This window comes from Somniosus microcephalus, chromosome 3, assembly GCF_052327205.1.
Source record: "Somniosus microcephalus isolate GS21.2 chromosome 3, FLI_Smic_1.0, whole genome shotgun sequence".
Lineage (NCBI taxonomy): Eukaryota > Metazoa > Chordata > Chondrichthyes > Squaliformes > Somniosidae > Somniosus > Somniosus microcephalus.
In genome coordinates this window covers 4,711,633-4,734,797 of record NC_140989.1, presented here as the reverse complement: position 1 = coordinate 4,734,797, position 23,165 = coordinate 4,711,633, and the positions used below count along the sequence as shown (strand labels likewise).

At 48.4% G+C, this 23,165-nt stretch overlaps 1 protein-coding gene across 1 annotated transcript in view; it reads right to left on the bottom strand.

Annotated features, from left to right (window-relative positions):
- Window positions 1-11,530: 11,530 nt before the first annotated feature.
- Window positions 11,531-23,165, bottom strand: part of pomca (proopiomelanocortin a) — a 37,091-nt gene continuing 25,456 nt past the window's right edge. The window contains exons 2-3 of the mRNA XM_085977388.1: window positions 16,343-16,496; window positions 11,531-12,655 (exon numbers count right to left, since the gene is read on the bottom strand). Coding sequence (XP_085833514.1) covers window positions 11,813-12,655; window positions 16,343-16,474 — 975 coding nt within the window. The 5' untranslated portion in view covers window positions 16,475-16,496 and the 3' untranslated portion in view covers window positions 11,531-11,812. The remainder of the gene's footprint in view (window positions 12,656-16,342; window positions 16,497-23,165) is intronic.

Here is a 23,165-nt window from a genome sequence, read left to right as displayed (position 1 = left end):
GCCGCCTCAGGGCTGCTCCTTAAATACTGCCGCCGCCTCTGGTGCTCCCTCACAGGTCCACCGCCTCTCCACTCTCTTGGGGCTCTGGGCCTCGCTGCTCGCTGCCTCGGGGCTGCTCCTTATGTACCGCCGCCGCCTCTGGTGCTCCCTCGCAGGTCCGCCGCCTCTCCGCTCTCTCGGGGCTCTGGGCCTTGCTGCTCGCTGCCTCGGGGCTGCTCCTTATGTACCGCCGCCGCCTCTGGTGCTCCCTCGCAGGTCCGCCGCCTCTCCGCTCTCTCGGGGCTCTGGGCCTCGCTGCTCGCTGCCTCGGGGCTGCTCCTTATGTACCGCCGCCGCTTCTGGTGCTCCCTCGCAGGTCCACCACCTCTGCGCTCTCTCGGGGCTCTGCACTCCTCACCCAGGTCCGTCGCTCTATGGATGTTATTTATATGGGCTTCCAGAAGGCATTTGATAAAGTCCCACATAAGAGACTGTTATCTAAGGTTGAAGCCCATGGAATTGAGGGCAAATTATTGACTTGGTTAGGAAATTGGCTGAGTGGCAGGAGACAGAGTACAGACACTGGGCAGGTACTCTAATTGGCAGGACCTGGGTGAGGAGTGCAGAGCGAGCAGCGAGGCATAATACCGGCAGCGAGGCCCGACCAGAGCGATGGACCTGGGTGAGGAGTGCAGAGCGAGCAGCGAGGCATAAAACCAGCAGCGAGGCCCGACCAGAGTGACGGACCTGGGTGAGGAGTGCAGAGTGAGCAGCGAGGCATAAAACCGGCAGCGAGGCCCGACCAGAGTGACGGACCTGGGTGAGGAGTGCAGAGCGAGCAGCGAGGCATAAAACCGGCAGCGAGGCCCGACCAGAGCGACGGACCTGGGTGAGGAGTGCAGAGCGAGCAGCGAGGCATAAAACTGGCAGCGAGGCCCGACCAGAGCGACGGACCTGGGTGAGGAGTGCAGAGCAAGCAGCGAGGCCCGACCAATTCAACAGCGGGGGAGAGAGGTAAAAAGTAATCAAAGTGTGTCGTCACCAGGAAGCAGGTAAGTGATTGGTTGGTGAGTATTTCTCTCTTTTTTAAGCTTTAACTTTCGTTTATAGTTGCTAAGGTCTCTCTGGTGTAGCGGGGACTGTTGGTAAACCAATTAACTGTAGTGTAATTAGTGGGATTGATTGATTTAATTTAAATTCAATTAATTAAAGGGTACGTCATGGCAGGACAGCCCGGCCACGTGATATGCTCCTCCTGCGATATGTGGGAACTCAGGGACACTTCCTGTGTCCCTGACAACTACATGTGCAGGAAGTGCATCCAGCTGCAGCTACTGACAGACCGCATTGCGGCACTGGAGCTGTGATTGGATGCATACTGGAGTGTTCATGATGCTCAGGACATCGTGAATAGCACATTTACATAGTTGGACACACCGCAGGTAGAAGTTGGACAGGAAGAAAGGGAATGGGTGACCAACAGGCAGAGTACTAGGCGCAGGCAGGTAGTGCAGGGGTCGCCTGTGGCCATCCCCCTCTCCAACAGATACACCACTTTGAGTACTGTTGGGGGTGGTGGCTTATCAGAGGAAGGCAGCAGCAGCCAACTTCCTGGCACCAGGGGTGGCTCTGCTGCACAGAATGGGAGGAAAAAGAGGGGTAGAGCTATAGTAATAGGGGATTCTATTGTAAGGGGAATAGATAGGCATTTCTGCGGCCGCAAACGAGACTCCAGGATGGTGTGTTGCCTCCCTGGTGCAAGGGTCAAGGATGTCGCGAGCGGCTACAGAACACCTTGGAAGGGGAGGGTGAACAGCCAGTTGTCATGGTGCATATAGGCACCAACGATATAGGTAAAATGCGGGATGAGGTCCGAAAAGCGGAATATAGGGAGTTAGGAGATAAATTAAAAAACAGGACCTCAAAAGTAGTAATCTCAGGATTGCTACCAGTGCCACGTGCTAGTCAGAGTAGAAATAGAAGGATACTTCAGATGAATACGTGGCTAGAGGAATGGTGCCAGGGGGATGGATTCAAGTTCCTGGGACATTGGAACCGGTTCTGGGGGAGGTGGGACCAGTTCAAACCGGACGGCTTGCACCTGGGCAGGGCTGGAACCTGTTAGATCTGTGGTTCAGTGGATAAATAATCACACGGATGCGGTACATTAACAAATAACAGGTCTTTACTGGAGGAGGGTAATCTCTAGACTGGGGTACAGAGGCATGCGCACAGCTTATATACCGGTGTGGTCACTGCCAGTACTACAGTATACAGGAGCTGTAAAAAGTAATTCTGACGTAAAGGCACATACACTACAATTCCTCCCTTTTTAGATTAATAATACCCCCTTAATATTCAAATAACAATTACATTTTTACATATACATTCAATAACAAAAGTCCATTTATAGATTCAGTCTTTGGGGCGGCTTCCTGACCCTTTCGGGATAGCGCCTTTCCAGAGGTTCTTGTTCTTGGTGCAGAGGCGATTCTGACCCCTTTTCATCGGGTAGTTCATCGGGTTCCACTGCTACTGGGTCTGAAGTAGATGCTACCGGTATGTCGGGTTTATCCCCAGGTACTCGAGACATGGGGTTGGCGCATTCCTGTGATGCTAAGATCTGATCGACGTGGCGTTTCACAATGTTCTCCCCGACATCCATGGTGTACATTAATGGCCCCTGCCTTGTACATATCGTTCCGGGTTGCCACTTCTCTGTTCGATAGTCCCGGGCCAAGACTGGTTGCCCTACATTGAAGCTCCTTGTCGGCTTCTCGTTGATGTGCTGGAATTGTTTGTCCTCAACATTTCTTCGCACATTTGGTCTGAGCAAGTCCAGACGAGATCTCAACCTTCGGTTAAAGAACATCGTGGCCGGGGTCTGGTTGTTAACTGCATGTGTCGCGTTTCGGTAGGCTAATAAGAAATTGTCCAGCTTATGCTGTAGTGGAATTTCCTCGTCGCACATGGCCTTTATCGCCTTCTTAAAGGTTTGTACGAACCTCTCAGCCAATCTATTGGTGGCTGGATGATACGGGGCGGATGTGTAATGCCTTACCCCATTCCTTTTCATGAATTTTTGGAACTCGTCGGACACAAACTGTGGTCCATTATCAGAGCAGATCTGCTCTGGCAAACCGTTTCTGACAAATATGGTCCGTAGGACTGCAATCGTTTTCTCTGTAGTGGTTGAAGACATCTTTATCACCTCAGGCCACTTTGAATGAGCATCCACTGCTATTAAGAACATTGAGTCCATGAATGGACCAGCGAAATCAATATGCACCCGTTGCCATGGAGAGGAGGGCCACTCCCATGGGTGTAGAGGGGCATGTGGTGGTGCATTTTGGACCTTCTGGCATCCTAAGCAGCTCTTAGTTAGGTCTTTGATTTGTTGATCGATTCCCGGCCACCACACATAAGCCCTAGCAAGGCATTTCATTTTCACTCCCCCCAGATGACCTTCATGTAGCTCATTTAGCACTCTCTCCCTTAACTTGGGTGGAATCACCACTCGGGATCCACACATCACTGTCCCCTGGCATACTGACAGCTGTTCTCTTCTGGATGAGAATGCTGGCAACAGTGAGTCGCCATGTGTTGGCCATCCTATCACCGTCAATTCATATACCCGTGACAGCGTCGGATCATTGCGGGTCTCCTTCTCTATATCCGCGTTTGTTACTGGCAATCGTTCAATTATCAACGAATAAAATATCTCGATAGGGTCCACTGCTGGTGCTTCCTCCACCGTAGGCAGTGACAGGTGCGATAGCCCATCAGCGTTCCCATGCTGTTTCGTGCGTTTATATTCTATTTCATATTGATTCACCCCTAGAAACAGGGACCATCTTTGTAACCGCTGTGCAGTCATTACTGGCACGCCCTTCTTAGGATTAAAGATGGAGACAAGTGGTTGGTGGTCAGTCAGCAAGGTGAACTTCTGCCCATGCAGGTAGTGATAGAATTTTTTTACTCCCCATACTAGGCTGAGGGCCTCCCTGTCAATCTGGGCGTAGTTGCGCTCGGCTGAGGTTAGTGACCGAGACGCAAAGGCTACTGGCCTCTCCAACCCGTCTGGGAATTTGTGTGACAGCACCGCTCCAATGCCGTAGGGTGATGCATCACATGCTAAACGAATTGGTAGTGCTGGGTTGAAATGGGCCAACACCTCTTTTGATGTGATCAATTCTTTACACTTCTGGAAAGCTCATCTACGTTCGTCATACCACTTCCATGGTACCCCTGTTTGCAGTAGGGTGTTCAGCGGGTGTAGTACCGTAGACAAATTTGGTAAGAACTTGTGGTAATAGTTTACCAGCCCGAGGAACGACCTCAGTTGTGACACATTTTCCGGTGCTGGAGCCTTGACTACTGCCTCAATTTTGTCAGGGGACTTGTGTAACCCCTCTTCATCGATGACGTGGCCGCAATACGAGATCTGTTTCTGGAAAAACTCGCACTTGTGGCGATTAGCTCGTAGCCCATATTCTTTTAATCTGGTGAGCACCTTCTCCAAGTTAGCGAGGTGATCACCGTCATTTTCGCCCGTGACCAAGATGTCGTCCAAATAACACTGGGTCCCTGGAATCCCTTGCAGAACCTGATCCATCGCCCTTTGCCAGATAGCCGGAGCCGAGGCTACTCCAAACACCAGCCGGTTGTATTGATAGAGACCTTTATGGGTGTTGATCGTAAGGTAATGTTTCGAAGCTTCTTCTACCTCCATTTGCAAGTACGCCTGGGCTAGATCAATTTTGGTGAAGCATTTACCACCGGATAGCGAGGCGAAAATATCCTCAATTCGTGGAAGCGGATATTGCACCGTGTGAAGGACTGGGTTCACTGTCACCTTAAAATCCCCACAGATGCGGACCTTCTTTGGTTCCCCAGGCATATTACTCAACGACCTCTTCATTACAGGAACGATGGGTGCAGCCCACTCGCTCCAGTCCACTTTGGACAGTACTCCTGAACGTTCCAACCCTTCCAGCTCTGCTTCAACCGCTGGTCTGATCACATAAGGCACTGGTCTGGCCTTCAGAAACTTTGGGCTTGCATTTTCCTCTATTTTAATTGTTGCTGTTATTCCTTTTAGTGTTCCTAGTCCCTCCTGGAACACTTCTTTTGCGTCAGTTAGCATTTTTGACAGTCGTCCAGGTGTGACGTTGTCATCCTTTTTGACCTCAACATTCAGTGCCTGTATGGAATGCCAATCTAATTGTATCTTTCGGATCCATTCACGTCCTAGCAGTGGTGGTCCTCCATTTGGCAATACATATATATCCATTTTAGGTATTTCCTGACCTTTATATGTCACTTTCACCCTTATTTTCCCTTTGGGGTAGATTTTTTGCCCCGTATACGTCTTCAAGACAATCTCTGTAGCTTTCAAGGGTATGTGTGAAAATAGCCGCTTGTAGTCTCTTTGATTTATGACTGTTAGAGCTGACCCTGTGTCCAATTCCATTTCCACTTGGACTCCGTCTATCTTGAGTGTAACCCAGATAGTCTGGTGATCCTCCATTTCGGTTACATTATGTAGTTTCAGACAACCCAGCTCCTTGCTTCCGGAGTCTGTGTCACTTTTCTGTTCGTCTGAACCACTGTCCATCACCTGGTGTACCTTTTTGTACTTCTCCTGTGGAGATTTCTTACTGTTGGTTTTCTTCCCAGACCTGCAGACTCTTGCTATGTGTCCTGCTTTCCCACACTGTCTGCACACTTGGTCCTTGAACCAACAATCTTTCTGGTCATGTGTTGTTCTGCCGCAGCGATAGCACTTCCCTGTTCCATAGGTCATTTCGTTGGTGCCATATTCTTGCGGTCTCCGTTGTATCTCTGCAGCGCCCCTTGCGGCTGCTTCGTGTGATACTGCCACACTGAAAGCTTTGTCCAGCGTAAGGTCCTTTTCTGATAGAAGCCGTTTCTGGGTTCCTTCACTTTGTAGCCCACACACAAACTTGTCCCTTAACGTGTCTGCTAGTCCCGCTCCAAACTGGCAGTATTTCGATAGCTTGCGTAGTTCCGTTAGGTACTCAGCATTGCATTCGTCTTTGTGTTGGTTCCTTTTATGGAACGTAAATCGTTCTGCTATCAGCAGCGGTGTGGGGTTTAAGTGGTCCTGTAGGATTTCTACTATGCTTTCGAAATTCTTGTTTACCGGCTTCTCTGGGGTTATTAGATTTCGCAGTAACCCATAAGTTTTTGCACCCATGGAATTTAACAGAACCAGTGCTTTATTAGCATATCTGGCACTTCATTCGCCCTGCAGTACACCTCAATACGATCCACATATGTCACCCAATCTTCGACTTCATTGTCGAACGTAGAGATACTGCCACTCTTCGGCATCCTTGGTTGTGCGTTAACTTTCACCAATGGCGCCTCCCGTGCTTCCCCTTCTTCTCCGCTGGTACAAAATGGCATCTCCCGCGCTTTCCTTCCTTCCCGCGCTCGCCCGTCTTATCCGCTGTGGCTTCGCAAAATGGCGTCTCCCGCGCTATTCATTCTTCTCCGCGGCTCAATGGCGCCTCCTGCGCTCTCCCTGCTTCTCCGCGGCTCAATGGCGTCTCCCGTGCTCTCCCTGCTTCTCCGCGGCTCAATGGCGTCTCCCCTTGCTTTGCCCCGCGGACCCTGATCAGCCCGTGATCCCTGGCTGTGCTCTGCGCGTTCTTCTCTTGATATTTGTCGACGCCGCTCAGTCTAGCACCCGGCTGTTTCTTACCCTCTCCCTCTCCGGTTTGCAGTATTTTCCCTCGACGCCGCTCGGTGATCAACCCCCGGCTGCGTCCTGCTCTCTTCACCCTCTTTCTTACCCCATCGACGCTGCTCGGCTCTCTCTCTCTGCCGTCGGTCGGCTCCAGCCGCCGCTGCTCAGGAAGGGTCTGCTCTGGACCTGTCGTCGGTCTCTTACTGCTCGTTGTGGCTGGGGAACCAAGCCCAGCTCTCCACAGCCTCCCCAGCGAAGTTGGATCTCTGCCTGACTGCTGGGCGGTTGCTCGCGGTCGACGCCCGTGTTCCTGGACTCGACTATTTTTTTTAAAAAATTTTTTATGTTGCAGTTAGATTCGAATCGACACTCGTCGCCACTGTTAGATCCGTGGTTCAGTGGAAAAATAATCACACGGATGCGGTACATTAACAAATAACAGGTCTTTACTGGAGGAGGGTAATCTCTAGACTGGGGTACAGAGGCATGCGCACAGCTTATATACCAGTGTGGTCACTGCCGGTACTACAGTATACAGAAGCTGTAAAAAGTAGTTCTGACTTAAAGGCACATACACTACAGAACCGATGTCCTAGGGGGAGTGTTTGCTAGTGCTGTGGGGGAGGGTTTAAACTAAAATGGCAGGGGGTTGGGAACCTGAGCAGGGAGACAGAGGAAAGGGAAACAAGGATAAAAGCAAAAGATAGGAAGGAGAAAAACAAAAGTGGCAGTCAGAGAAATCAACGGTTTAAATCAAACATGGCCACAGTAAATAATAATTCTAATAGGTCTAAGAGCGTTAAAAAAACAAGCCTGAAGGCTTTGTGTCTTAATGCGAGGAGCATTTGTAATAAGGTGGATGAATTGGCTGCGCAAATAGAGGTAAACGAATATGATTTGGTTGGGATTACGGAAACGTGGCTCAAGGATGGACAAGACTTGGAACTCAACATTCAGGGGTATTCGATATTCAGGAAAGATAGGCAAAAAGGAAAGGGAGGTGGGATAGCATTACTGGTTAAAGAAGGGATTAACACAATTGTAATGAAGGATAGAAGCTCTGATGATGTGGAATCTGTATGGGTAGAATTGAGGAATACTAAGGGGAAAAAAACATTAGTGGGAGTGGTATATAGACCTCCAAAAAGTAAGGCGAAGGTTGGGGATGGCATTAAAAGGGAAATTAAAGAAACGTGCAATAAGGGCACAGCAGTCATCATGGGTGACTTTAATTTACATATAGATTGGGCCAACCAAATTAGTAACAATACTGTGGAGGAGGAATTCCTGGAGTGTTTACGGGATGGTTTCCTGGACCAATATGTCGAGGAACCAACCAGAGATCAGGCCATCTTAGACTGGGTATTATGTAACGAGAAAGGATTAATTAGCAATCTTGTTATACGAAGCCCCTTGGGTCGGAGCGATCATAATATGATTGAATTCTTCATTAAGAAGAAGAATGAAATAGTTGACTCAGAGACTAGTGTCCTCAATTTAAATAAAGGAAACTACGATGGTCTGAGGAGCGAGTTGGGTAGGATTGATTGGGGAATGGCACTCAAAGGGTTGACTGTGGATAGGCAATGGCAAACATTCAAAGACCGAATGGATGAGCTACAGAATTTGTTCATCCCAGTTTGGCATAAAAATAAAACAAAAAAGGTGACTCAACCGTGGCTAACAAGAGAAATTAGGGATAGCATAAGATCCAAAGAGAGGAATATAAATTGGCCAGAAAAAGCAATAATCCTGAGGATTGGGAGCAGTTTAGGATTCAACAAAGGAGGACGAAGGGATTAATTAAGAAAAGGAAAATAGAATATGAGAGTAAGCTTTCAGGGAACATAAAAACTGACTGTAAAAGCTTTTATAGATATGTGAAGAGAAAAAGATTGGTGAAGTCAAACGTAGGTCCCTTGCAGTCAGAATCAGGGGAATTTATAATGGGGAAAAAACAAATGGCAGACCAAGTAAACACATACTTTGGTTCTGTCTTCACAAAGGAGGACACAAATAACCTCCAAGAGATGCCGGGGAACATAGGGTCTGATGAAAGGGTTGAACTGAAAGAAATCAGTATTTGTAGGGAATGGTGTTAGGAAAATTGATGGGACTGAAGGCCGATAAATCCCCAGGGCCTGATAATCTACATCCCAGGGTACTTAAGGAAGTGGCCCTAGAAATAGTAGATGCATTGCTGGTCATCTTCCAGAACTCGATAGACTCTGGAACAGTACCCATGGATTGGAGGGTAGCTAATGTTACCCCACTATTCAAAAAAGGTGGTAGAGAAAAAGCGGGGAATTATAGACCGGTAAGCCTGACATCGGTAGTGGGGAAAATGCTAGAGTCCATTATAAAAGATGTAACAGCAGAGCACTTGGAAAGCAGTGACAGGATCGGACAAAGTCAACATGGATTTACAAAAGGTAAATCATGCTTGACTAATCTACTGGAATTTTTTGAGGATGTAACTGGTAAAATAGATAAGGGAGAACCAGTGGATGTGGTGTATTTGGACTTTCAGAAGGCTTTCGATAAGGTCCCGCATAAGAGATTAGCATGCAAAATTAAGGCACATGGGATTGGGGGCAAGGTATTGACTTGGATAGAGAACTGGTTGGCGGACAGAAAGCAAAGAGTTGGAATAAACGGGTCGTTTTCCGAGTGGCAGGCAGTGACTAGTGGGGTACCGCAAGGATCGGTCCTAGGACCCCAGCTGTTCACAATATATATTAATGATCTGGACGAGGGAATTGGATGTAATATCTCCAAATTTGCAGACGACACAAAGCTGGGTGGGAGGGTATGATGTGAGGAGGATGTCATTAAACTCATGATTGGGCAGAAACATGGCAAATGCACTATAATGTGGATAAATGTGAGGTTATCCACTTTGGTGGCAAAAACAGGAAGGCAGATTATTATTTGAATGGCAATAGATTGGGAGAAGGGGAAGTGCAAAGAGACCTGGGTGTTCATGTGCACCAGTCGCTGAAGGTAAGCATGCAGGTGCAGCAGGCGGTTAAGAAGGCAAATGGTATGTTGGCCTTCGTACCAAGAGGGTTCGAGTACAGGAACAAGGATGCCTTGCTACAGTTGTACAGGGCCTTGGTGAGACCGCACCTTGAGTATTGTGTGCAGTTTTGGTCGCCTTATCTGAGGAAGGACGTTCTTGCCATGGAGGGAGTGCAGCGAAGATTCACCAGGCTGATACCTGGGATGGCAGGAATGACGTATGAGGAGAGATTGTGTCGATTGGGCTTATACTCACTGGAGTTTAGAAGATTGAGAGGGGATCTCATCGAAACCTATAAAATTCTGTCAGGCCTGGACAGACTAGATGCAGGAAGGATGTTTCTGATGGCCGGGGAGTCCAGAACCAGGGGTCATAGTCTAAGGATAAGGGGTAAGCCATTTAGGATTGAGATGAGGAGGAATTTCTTCACCCAGAGAGTGGTGAACCTGTGGAATTCGCTGCCACAGAGGGCGGTGGAGGCCAGTTCATTAAATATATTCAAGAAAGAGTTGGATATATTTCTTAAGGCTAAAGGGATCAAGGGATATGGGGAGAAGGCAGGGACAGGGTACTGAATTTGGATGATCAGCCATGATTTCATTGAATGGCGGAGCAGGCTCGAGGGGCCGAATGGCCTACTCCTGCTCCTATCTTCTATGTTTCTATGTGACTAGTGGTGCCCCACAGGGATCTGTTTTGGGGCCTCAACTATTCACAATATTTATTAACGACTTAGATCATGGCATAGAAAGTCCTATATCCAAATTTGCTGATGACACAAAGATAGGCGGCACTGTAGGCAGTGTCGATGAAAGCATAAAATTACAGAAGGATATTGACAGATTAAGTGAATGGGCAAAACTGTGGCAAATGGACTTCAATGTAGGAAAATGTGTGGTCATCCACTTTGGACCTAAAAAGGATAGAACAGGGTACTTTCTAAATGGTGAAAGGCTAAAAACAGTGGAGGTCCAAAGAGACTCGGGTGGTCCAGGTACATCGATCATTAAAATGTCACGAACAGGTACAGGAAATAATCAAAAAGGCTTTTGGAATGCTGGCCTTTATATCTCGAGGACTAGAATACAGTGGGGTAGAAGTTATGCTGCAGCTGTACAAAACCTGGGTTAGACCACACCTGGAGCACTGGGAGCAGTTCTGGGCACCACACCTTAGGAAGGATATACTGGCCTTGGAGGGAGTGCAGCGTAGGTTTACCAGACTGATACCCGGACTCCAAGGGTTAAGTTACGAGGAGAGATTACACAAACTAGGGTTGTAGTCCCTGGAATTTAGAAAGTTAATGGGCGATTTGATCAAAGTTTTCAGGATATTAAGGGGAACAGATAGGGTAGAGAGAGAGAAACTATTTCCGCTGGTTGGGGATTCTCGGACTGGGGGCACAGTCTAAAAATTAGAACCAGACCTTTCAGGAGTGAAATTAGGAAACTCTTCTACACACAAAGGGTGGTAGAAGTTTGGAACGCTCTTCCACAAATGGCAATTGATGCTGGGTCAATTGATAATTTTAAATCGGAGATTTATTGCTTTTTGTTAACCAAAGGTATTAAAGGATATGGGCCAAAGGCAGGTATATGGAGTTAGATGGCAGATCATCCATGATCTCATTGAATGGTGGAACAGGCTTGAGGGGCTGAATGGCCTCCTCCTCTTCCTATGGTCCTCTGTTCCTAAGATTACTTTGGTGTGTAATGCACAGAGTGAGGGACTGCACAATCCATTTCACACCGTGAACTTCAAACATCGTGAAAATAAGCAGGCACTCCCAAGAGATTGATTTAGTTTGCAAAAAAATGAGTGTATTTTTCATCCTTCATTTACATATTGTACAGCTCAATAAATAGGAAAATATCTTTGCACAGCCCATGACTGGGCGCCGGACTCATTGAAGCCTTTATGTACAACATTAGCCCCTTTATTGATTGCTACAGACAGTAAACCAGACAAGGTGCAATGCACAGGTTCTATTTGAAAAAACTTTATGTTTCAACAACAGCTTCTTATCAATTGCTATTATTGATCTATTAACTGCTCCTATATGTTACGCCTAAGAATCTTTATTGAGGCTTGTCTATCTATTGGCTTTGAGCTTTCTTCTCATGACCATCCTTGACGATGACATTCCTGAAGAGAGTCAGCAGTGGCTTCTGACCTCTCTCATCCCAAGACTTCATGAAGCCTCCATAGCGCTTGTCTTTCAGTGGAACACTCCATCGGAAGTTGCCGAATTTGTAATCGTCCCCATCTTTCTTTACCTCTTCTTTGTCACTCTTCAGGTCATTGTCCATGCTTTCCTGGAGCATATCTTCAAAGTTTGTGAACTGCAATGGCTGAGTGGGCATGCGGTCTGGACCCCAGCTCTGTGCATCGCCCTTTGGTCCCCTGCCCCACCTGAAGTGGGCAATTTTGTAACTCTTCCCATCTTTCTTCTTGGCATCTTCCAGCATCTCCTCTTCACCTGCTTCTGATGCCTGTACTACTGGGTAGTCAAAATCTACAGCTGCTTCACGCTTGAGTTCAGGTCCCATGTTCTCCACTGACTCATCTTCAAAACTATTTGGGTAGACCTTAATGGGCCTCCTCTTCCTGCCCATGGGCTTCCCCCATCGGAAATGTTCCATAGAGTAGGACCTCTTGCCATCTTGCCTTGGAAACAGAGTCTCCATCTCCTCATCTTCCATCTGAGAGGTTTGGGACACTACGGCAGGGAGGTGGTTCAGGAACGCCCTGACAGGTTCATCTTCTCTCTTGTTGCCTGAAAATCCCGTGTTGTTGCCTCTTTTTTCCCCAAACTTGTTCCAGCGGAAATGACCCATGACATAATTCCTGAGGCTCTCTGCAATTGGCTGCGTGTGGCCGTTGCCAGGGTAGATTGGGGATTTGAGTGCCTTGTCCACTTTGCAGGCTTCAATACATTCCTGTGGAGAACAAGTGGAAGAAGGATTGTTACTTTCATTATATATTTGTGGTCTACCTTTATTTGGCTGAACAACATGGTGTTAGTCAGAATAATAAATTCAATCTTAGTGTCAAAGAAAGAATTTCTGCATCCCCATTGTCTCCCTGTTTATCTTCCTGCCCTGAAACCCTGACTCTTCCCCCACGAGGACCAGGAGCCTCGGCAGTGAGAGTGGGCAGGTTCCGTGATGGTGAAGGGAAGGGAATCAGGGCCAAGCCCATTCCAGTCTGCACAACGTCCACACAGGTGTCACTGGACATGAGCAGTCCAATTGTAATGATCCCAGCAACATCCCAGATGAGATTGGCTAACTCGGCATTTAGGGAACAGCGATCATAGTATCATAAGGTTTAGATTAGCTATAGAAAGGGACAGGGAGCAATCTACAGTAAAAATACTTAATTGGAAGAAGGCCAATTTCAGTGGGATGAGAACAGATCTGGCCCAGGTAAATTGGAATCAAAGATTGGCAGGCAAAACTGTAATGGAACAATGGAAACTGTAAAGAGGAAATGGTTCGGGTACAGTTGAGGTATATTCGCACGAGGGGGAAAGACAGGGCAACTAAAGTCAGGGCTCCCTGGATGACAAAAGAGATAGAGAGTAAGATGAAGCAGAATAAGAGCACGTATGACAGATGTCAGGTCGAGAATTAATCTGAGAATCTTGCTAAATATAGAAAGTTCAGAGGAGACGTGAAAAAGAAAATAAGAGGGGCAAAGAGAGAGTATGAGAATAGAATGGCAGCTAACATAAAAGGTAATCCAAAAGTCTTCTATAGGCATATAAATAGTAAATGGGTAGTAAGAGGAGGGGTGGGGCCAATTAGGGGCCAAAAAAGAGACCTACACATGGAGGCAGAAGGCATGGCTGAGGTGCTAAATGAGTACTTTGCATCTGTCTTCACCAAGGAAGAAGATGCTTCCAAAGTCATAGTGAAGGAGGAAGTAGAGGAAATACTGGATGGGATAAACATTGATAAAGAGGAGGTATTAGAAAAGCTGGCTGTACTTAAAGTAGATAAGTCACCAGGACCAGATGGGATGCATCCTAGGATGCTGAGGGAAGTGAAGGTATAAATCGCGGAGGTACTGGCCATAATCTTCCAACCCTCCTTAGAAACGGGGGTGTTGCCAGAGGACTGGAGAATTGCAAATGTTACAGCATTGTTCAAAAAAGGGTATAAAGATAAACCCAGCAACTACAGGCCAGTCAGTTTAACCTCGGTAGTGGGGAAGTTTTTAGAAACGATAATCAGGGACAAAATTAACAGTCACTTGGACAAGTGTAGATTAACGAAGGAAAGCCAGCACGGATTTGTTAAAGGCAAATCGTGTTTAACCAACTTAATCGAGTTTTTTTATGAGGACAACGCGGTTGATGTGGTGTACATGGATTTCCAAAAGGTGTTCGACAAAGTGCCACATAATAGGCTTGGCAGCAAAGTTGAAGCCCATGGAATAAAAGGGACAGTGGCAGCATGGATAAGAAATTGGCTAAGTGACAGGAAACAGGGAGTGGTGTTGCCTTCTGTTGCCTAGGTCCTAAGCTCTGGAATTCCCTGCCTAAACCTCTCCGCCTCGCTACCTCTCTCTCCTTTAAGATGCTCCTTAAAACCGACCTCTCTGACCAAGCTTTAGGTCACCTGCCCTAATTTCTCCTTATGTGGCTCGGTGTCAGATTTTCTGTCTTTTAATTCTCCTGTGCAGCACCCTGGGACGTTTTACGGTAAAGGCGCTTTATAAATAGAAGTTGTTGTTGGTTGTTTTTTGGACTGGAGGAAGGTATACAGTGGTGTTCCCCGGGGGTCGGTTCTAGGACCACTGCTTTTCTTGATATATATTAATGACTTGGATGTGGGTGTACAGGGCACAATTTCAAAATTTACAGATGACACAAAACTCTGAAGTATAGTGAACAGCGAGGAGGAGAGTGATGGACTTCAAGAGGACACAGACAGGCTGGTGGAATGGGCGGACACGTGGCAGATGAAATTTAACACAGAAAAGTGTGAAGTGATACATTTTAGTAGAAAGAATGAGGAGAGGCAATATAAACTAAAGGGTACAATCCTAAAGGGGGTGCATGAACAGAGAGACCTGGGGGTATATGTGCACAAATCATTGAAGGAGGCAGGGCAGGTTGAGAAAGCGGTTAAAATAGCACACGGGATTCTGGGCTTCATAAACAGAGGTATAGAGTACAGAAGCAAGGAAGTTATGATGAACCTGTATAAAACACTGGTTCGGCCTCAACTGGAGTATTGTGTCCAATTCTGGGCACCGCACTTTAGGAAGGATGTGAAGGCCTTAGAGAGGGTGCAGAAAAGATTGACGAGAATGATTCCAGGGTTGAGGGACTTCAGTTACATGGAGAGACTGGAGAAGCTGGGGTTGTTCTCCATAGAGCAGAGAAGGTTGAGAGGAGATTTGATAGAGGTGCTCAAAATCATGAGGGGTCTGGACAGAGTAGATAGAGAGAAACTGTTCCCATTGGCAGAAGGGTCGAGAACCAGAGGACACAGATTTAAGGTGATTGGCAAAAGAACCAAAGGCGACTTGAGGAAAAACTTTTTTACTCAGCGAGTGGTGAGGATCTGGAATGCACGGCCTGAAAGGGTGGTGGAGGCAGATTCAATCACTGCTTTCAAAAGGGAGTGGGATAAGTACCTGAAAGATAAACATTTGCTGGGCTACGGGGAAAGGGCGGGGAGTGGGACTGGCTGAAGTGCTCCTGCAGAGAGCCGGCACGGGCTCGAGGGGCCGAATGGCCTCCCTCCGTGCTGTAACCATTCTAGGATTCTATGAAGGCAAATGGCATGTGGACTTTTATTGCAAGGGGGTTGGAGTACAAGACTAAGGAAGTCTTGCTCCAATTGTACAGGGCTTTGGTGAGGCCACACCTGGAGTACTGGGCACAGTTTTGGTCTCCTTATCTAAGGAAGGATATACTTGCCTTAGAGGCGGTGCAACGAAGGTTCACTAGATTGATTCCTGGGATGAGAGGGCTGTCCTATGATGAGAGATTTTGTAGAATGGGCCGATACTCTCTGGAGTTTAGACGAATAAGAGGTGATCTCATTGAAACGTGTAAGATTCTGAGGGGGATTGACAGGGTAGATGCTGAGAGGTTGTTTCCCCTGGCTGGAGTGTCTAGAACCAGGGGGCATAGTCTCAGGGTAAGGGGTCGGCCATTTAGGACTGAGATGAGGACGAATTTCTTCACTCAGAGGGTTGTGAATCTTTGGAATTCTGTACCCCAAGGGGCTGTGAATGCTGAGTCTTTGAGAATATTCAAGGCTGAGCTAGATCGATTTTTGGACTCTTGGGGAATCGAGGGATATGGAGATTGGGTGGGAAATTGGAGTGGAGGTTGAAGATCAACCATGATCTTCTTGAATGGGTGGAGCAGGCTCGAGATTCCATATGGGCTACTCCTGCTCGTAATTCTTATGTTCTTATGTTCTTAAATAGGATGGCGAGATTGCGAAGGGTCTGGTTCAGCCTCAGATGGTGGAAAGGGCAGGGATGAAGTTGGTGGTTAGGCAACAGAGTTTGTGGTGGGATCTGAAGACAATGGTGTCGGTCTTCCCAATGATCATTACCGTCAGTGGTGATGTGAGGCTTGCTCTTAGATTCTGACTTACCATTAGTCTTGGAGCTGAGGACAGCTGGCTGCACTTGGTGTGGTCATAGCACTCGCCCAGCTGGCCAGAGGTCGGAGCCCACACCATACACAACACCACCAGGACACCTCTCCACATCGACTGCAGCATCATACCCAAACCTTAGGATCACCAACTGCTGCCAGCAAAGAAAAGGGAAAACGGCATCACTCAGTATCCTCTCTCCCCCAGCGCCCTGTGTTACTGACTGTATCTCTACTGATGTTAATCCAGCTCCCTCACACTGTCACTCAGTAACCCCTCTCCCCCAGCGCTCTGTGTTACTGACTGTATCTCCACTGATGTTAATCCAGCTCCCTCACACTGTCACTCAGTATCCTCTCTCCCCCAGCACCCTGTGTTACTGACTGTATCTCTACTGATGTTAATCCAGCTCCCTCACACTGTCACTCAGTAACCCCTCTCCCCCAGTGCCCTGTGTCACTGACTGTATCTCTACTGATGTTAATCCAGCTCCCTCACACTGTCACTCAGTAACCCCTCTCCCCCAGCGCCCTGTGTTACTGACTGTATCTCTACTGATGTTAATCCAGCTCCCTCACACTGTCACTCAGTAACCCCTCTCCCCCAGTGCCCTGTGTTACTGACTGTATCTCTACTGATGTTAATCCAGCTCCCTCACACTGTCACTCAGTATTCTCTCTCCACCAGCGCCCTGTGTTACTGACTGTATCGCTACTGATGTTAATCCAGCTCCCTCACACTGTCACTCAGTAACCCCTCTCCCCCAGCGCCCTGTGTTACTGACTGTATCTCCACTGATGTTAATCCAGCTCCCTCACACTGTCACTCAGTAACCCCTCTCCCCCAGTGCCCTGTGTTGCTGACTGTATCTCTACTGATCTTAATCCAGCTCCCTCACACTGTCACTCAGTAACCCCTCTCCCCCAGTGCCCTGTGTTACTGACTGTATCTCTACTGATGTTAATCTAGCTCCCTCACACTGTCACTCAGTAACCCCTCTCCCCCAGTGCCCTGTGTTACTGACTGTATCTCTACTGATGTTAATCCAGCTCCCTCACACTGTCACTCAGTAACCCCTCTCCCCCAGCGCCCTGTGTCACTGACTGTATCTCTACTGATGTTAATCCAGCTCCCTCACACTGTCACTCAGTAACCCCTCTCCCCCAGCGCCCTGTGTTACTGACTGTATCTCTACTGATGTTAATCCAGCTCCCTCACACTGTCACTCAGTAACCCCTCTCCACCAGCGCCCTGTGTTACTGACTGTATCTCTACTGATGTTAATCTAGCTCCCTCACACTGTCACTCAGTAACCCCTCTCCCCCAGCGCCCTGTGTTACTGACTGTATCTCTACTGATGTTAATCCAGCTCCCTCACACTGTCACTCAGTAACCCCTCTCCCCCAGCGCCCTGTGTTACTGACTGTATCTCTACTGATGTTAATCCAGCTCCCTCACACTGTCACTCAGTAACCCCTCTCCCCCAGCGCCCTGTGTCACTGACTGTATCTTTACTGATGTTAATCCAGCTCCCTCACACTGTCACTCAGTAACCCCTCTCCCCCAACGCCCTGTGTTACTGACTGTATCTCTACTGATGTTAATCCAGCTCCCTCACACTGTCACTCAGTAACCCCTCTTCCCCAGCACCCTGTGTTACTGACTGTATCTCTACTGATGTTAATCCAGCTCCCTCACACTGTCACTCAGTAACCCCTCTCCCCCAGCACCCTGTGTTACTGACTGTATCTCTACTGATGTTAATCCAGCTCCCTCACACTGTCACTCAGTAACCCCTCTCCCCCAGCGCCCTGTGTTACTGACTGTATCTCTACTGATGTTAATCCAGCTCCCTCACACTGTCACTCAGTAACCCCTCTCCCCCAGCACCCTGTGTTACTGACTGTATCTCCACTGATGTTAATCCAGCTCCCTCACACTGTCACTCAGCAACCCCTCTCCCCCAGCGCCCTGTCTTACTGACTGTATCTCCACTGATGTTAATCCAGCTCCCTCACACTGTCACTCAGTAACCACTCTCCCCCCAGCGCCTTGTGTTACTGACTGTATCTCCACTGATGTTAATCCAGCTCCCTCACGCTGTCACTCAGTAACCCCTCTCCCCCAGCACCCTGTGTTACTGACTGTATCTCCACTGATGTTAATCCAGCTCCCTGACGCTGTCACTCAGTAACCCCTCTCCCCCAGCACCCTGTGTTACTGACTGTATCTCCACTGATGTTAATCCAGCTCCCTCACGCTGTTACTCAGTAACCCCTCTCCCCCAGTGCCCTGTGTCACTGACTGTATCTCTACTGATGTTAATCCAGCTCCCTCACACTGTCACTCAGTAACCCCTCTCCCCCAACACCCTGTGTCACTGACTGTATCTCTACTGATGTTAATCCAGCTCCCTCGCACTGTCACTCAGTAACCCCTCTCCCCCAGTGCCCTGTGTCACTGGCTGTATCTCTACTGATGTTAATCCAGCTCCCTCACACTGTCACTCAGTAACCCCTCTCCCCCAGCGCCCTGTGTTACTGGCTGTATCTCTACTGATGTTAATCCAGCTCCCTCACACTGTCACTCAGTAACCCCTCTCCCCCAGTGCCCTGTGTCACTGACTGTATCTCTACTGATGTTAATCCAGCTCCCTCACACTGTCACTCAGTAACCCCTCTCCCCCAGTGCCCTGTGTTACTGACTGTATCTCCACTGATGTTAATCCAGCTCCCTCACACTGTCACTCAGTAACCCCTCTCCCCCCAGCGCCCTGTGTTACTGACTGTATCTCCACTGATGTTAATCCAGCTCCCTCACACTGTCACTCAGTAACCCCTCTCCCCCAGCGCCCTGTGTTACTGACTGTATCTCTACTGATGTTAATCCAGCTCCCTCACACTGTCACTCAGTAACCCCTCTCCCCCCAGCGCCCTGTATTACTGATTGTATCTCTACTGATGTTAATCCAGCTCCCTCACACTGTCACTCAGTAACCCCTCTCCCCCAGTGCCCTGTGTCACTGACTGTATCTCTACTGATGTTAATCCAGCTCCCTCACACTGTCACTCAGTAACCCCTCTCCCCCAGCACCCTGTGTTACTAACTGTATCTCTACTGATGTTAATCCAGCTCCCTCACACTGTCACTCAGTAACCCCTCTCCCCCAGCGCCCTGTGTTACTGACTGTATCTCTACTGATGTTAATCCAGCTCCCTCACACTGTCACTCAGTAACCCCTCTCCCCCAGCACCCTGTGTTACTGACTGTATCTCCACTGATGTTAATCCAGCTCCCTCACACTGTCACTCAGCAACCCCTCTCCCCCAGCGCCCTGTCTTACTGACTGTATCTCCACTGATGTTAATCCAGCTCCCTCACACTGTCACTCAGTAACCACTCTCCCCCCAGCGCCCTGTGTTACTGACTGTATCTCCACTGATGTTAATCCAGCTCCCTCACGCTGTCACTCAGTAACCCCTCTCCCCCAGCACCCTGTGTTACTGACTGTATCTCCACTGATGTTAATCCAGCTCCCTGACGCTGTCACTCAGTAACCCCTCTCCCCCAGCACCCTGTGTTACTGACTGTATCTCCACTGATGTTAATCCAGCTCCCTCACGCTGTTACTCAGTAACCCCTCTCCCCCAGTGCCCTGTGTCACTGACTGTATCTCTACTGATGTTAATCCAGCTCCCTCACACTGTCACTCAGTAACCCCTCTCCCCCAGCACCCTGTGTCACTGACTGTATCTCTACTGATGTTAATCCAGCTCCCTCGCACTGTCACTCAGTAACCCCTCTCCCCCAGTGCCCTGTGTCACTGACTGTATCTCTACTGATGTTAATCCAGCTCCCTCACACTGTCACTCAGTAACCCCTCTCCCCCAGCGCCCTGTGTTACTGACTGTATCTCTACTGATGTTAATCCAGCTCCCTCACACTGTCACTCAGTAACCCCTCTCCCCCAGTGCCCTGTGTCACTGACTGTATCTCTACTGATGTTAATCCAGCTCCCTCACACTGTCACTCAGTAACCCCTCTCCCCCAGTGCCCTGTGTTACTGACTGTATCTCCACTGATGTTAATCCAGCTCCCTCACACTGTCACTCAGTAACCCCTCTCCCCCCAGCGCCCTGTGTTACTGACTGTATCTCCACTGATGTTAATCCAGCTCCCTCACACTGTCACTCAGTAACCCCTCTCCCCCAGCACCCTGTGTTACTGACTGTATCTCCACTGATGTTAATCCAGCTCCCTCACACTGTCACTCAGTAACCCCTCTCCCCCAGCGCCCTGTGTCACTGACTGTATCTCCACTGATGTTAATCCAGCTCCCTCACACTGTCACTCAGTAACCCCTCTCCCCCCAGCGCCCTGTGTTACTGACTGTATCTCTACTGATGTTAATCCAGCTCCCTCACACTGTCACTCAGTAACCCCTCTCCCCCAGCGCCCTGTGTTACTGACTGTATCTCTACTGATGTTAATCCAGCTCCCTCACACTGTCACTCAGTAACCCCTCTCCCCCAGCGCCCTGTGTCACTGACTGTATCTCCACTGATGTTAATCCAGCTCCCTCACACTGTCACTCAGTAACCCCTCTCCCCCAGCGCCCTGTGTTACCGACTGTATCTCTACTGATGTTAATCCAGCTCCCTCACACTGTCACTCAGTAACCCCTCTCCCCCAGCGCCCTGTGTTACTGACTGTATCTCTACTGATGTTAATCCAGCTCCCTCACACTGTCACTCAGTAACCCCTCTCCCCCAGTGCCCTGTGTCACTGACTGCATCTCTACTGATGTTAATCCAGCTCCCTCACACTGTCACTCAGTAACCCCTCTCCCCCAGCGCCCTGTGTCACTGACTGTATCTCTACTGATGTTAATCCAGCTCCCTCACACTGTCACTCAGTAACCCCTCTCCCCCAGCGCCCTGTGTTACTGACTGTATCTCTACTGATGTTAATCCAGCTCCCTCACACTGTCACTCAGTAACCCCTCTCCCCCAGCGCCCTGTGTTACTGACTGTATCTCCACTGATGTTAATCATAAGAACATAAGCACATAAGAAATAGGAGCAGGAGTAGGCCAATCGGCCCCTCGAGCCTGCTCCGCCATTCAATAAGATCATGGCTGATCTGATCCTAACTGCCAATCCACTATCACAGAACCATCTCCTGAATCTAACAGAATTAGACACACGTAACAGGAGCAGGATCAGGCTACACGGCCCCTGGGCCCGCTCCGCTACCCACAGGGCCATGACCGATCCGAACCTAGGCTCATGTCCAAATTCCTGCCCGCTCCCCGTAACCCTTAATTCCCTTTACTTCTAGGAAACTGTCTATTTCTGTTTTAAATATATGTAATGATGTAGCTTCTACAGCTTTTTGGGGCAGCATATTCCATGGACCTACCACCCTCTGAGTGAAGTAGTTCCTCCTCATCTCAGTTTTGAAAGAGCAGCCCCTTATTCTAAGACTATGCCCCCTAGTTCTAGTTTCACCCATCATCGGGAACATCCTCCCCGCATCCACCCGATCCAACCCCTTCACAATCTTATATGTTTCAATAAGATCGCCTCTCATTCTTCTGAACTCCAATGAGTAGAGTCCCAATCTACTCAACCTCTCCTCATATGTCCATCCCCTCATCCCCGGGATTAACCAAGTGAACCTTCTTTGTACTGACTCGAGAGCAAGTATGTCTTTTCTTAAGTATGGACACCAAAACTGTATGCAGTATTCAAGGTGCGGTCTCACCAATACCTTGTACAACTGAAGCAATACCTCCCTATTTTTATATTCTATCCCCCTAGCAATGAAAGCCAACATTCCATTGGCCTTCTTAATCACTTGCTGCACCTGCATACTAACCTTTTGAGTTTCGTGCACCAGGACCCCCAGATCCCTTTGTACTTCAGTACTTTCCAGTTTCTTGCCATTAAGATAATAACTTGCTCTACGATTTTTCCTGCCAAAGTGCATAACCTCACACTTTCCAGTATTGTATTCCATCTGCCAAATCTCTGCCCACTTACTTAGCCTGTCTATGTCCCCTTGCAGGTTTTTTATGTCCTCCTCACTCACTACTTTCCCTCCCATCTTAGTATCATCTGCAAACTTTGATATGTTACACTCGGTCCCCTCCTCCAAATCGTTAATATAGATTGTAAAGAGTTGGGGACCCAGCACCGACCCCTGCGGAACACCACTAGTTACTGATTGCCATTCTGAGAATGAACCATTTATCCCAACTCTCTGCCTTCTGTTCGATAGCCAATCCTCTATCCATGCCAGAATATTACCCCCAATCCCGTGATTTTTTATCTTAAGCAATAATCTTTTGTGTGACACCTTGTCAAATGCCTTTTGGAAGTCTAAATACACTACGTCCACTGGTTCCCCTTTATCCACCCTATATGTTACTTCCTCAAAGAACTCCAGCAAATTTGTCAAACATGACTTCCCCTTCATAAAACCATGCTGACTTTGTCCTATTAAATGATGATTATCCAAATGTCCTCTTGCACAGGGTGTAATGAAGAAGTGTGGAAGAGCAATAGTGATAGGTAGGGGATTCGATTGTTAGGGGAGCAGACAGGCGCAGACGTGATTCCAGGATGGTATGTTGCCTCCCTGGTGCCAGGGTTAAGTATGTCACTGAATGGCAGTGGGACATTCTGAGGGGGGAGGGTGAACAGCCAGAGGTTGTGCTCCATATCGGTACCAACGACATAGGCAGAAAGAGGGAGGAGGTCCTGCAGGCAGATTTTAGGGAGCTAAGAAAGAGATTAAAAAGCAGGGCCTCAAAGGT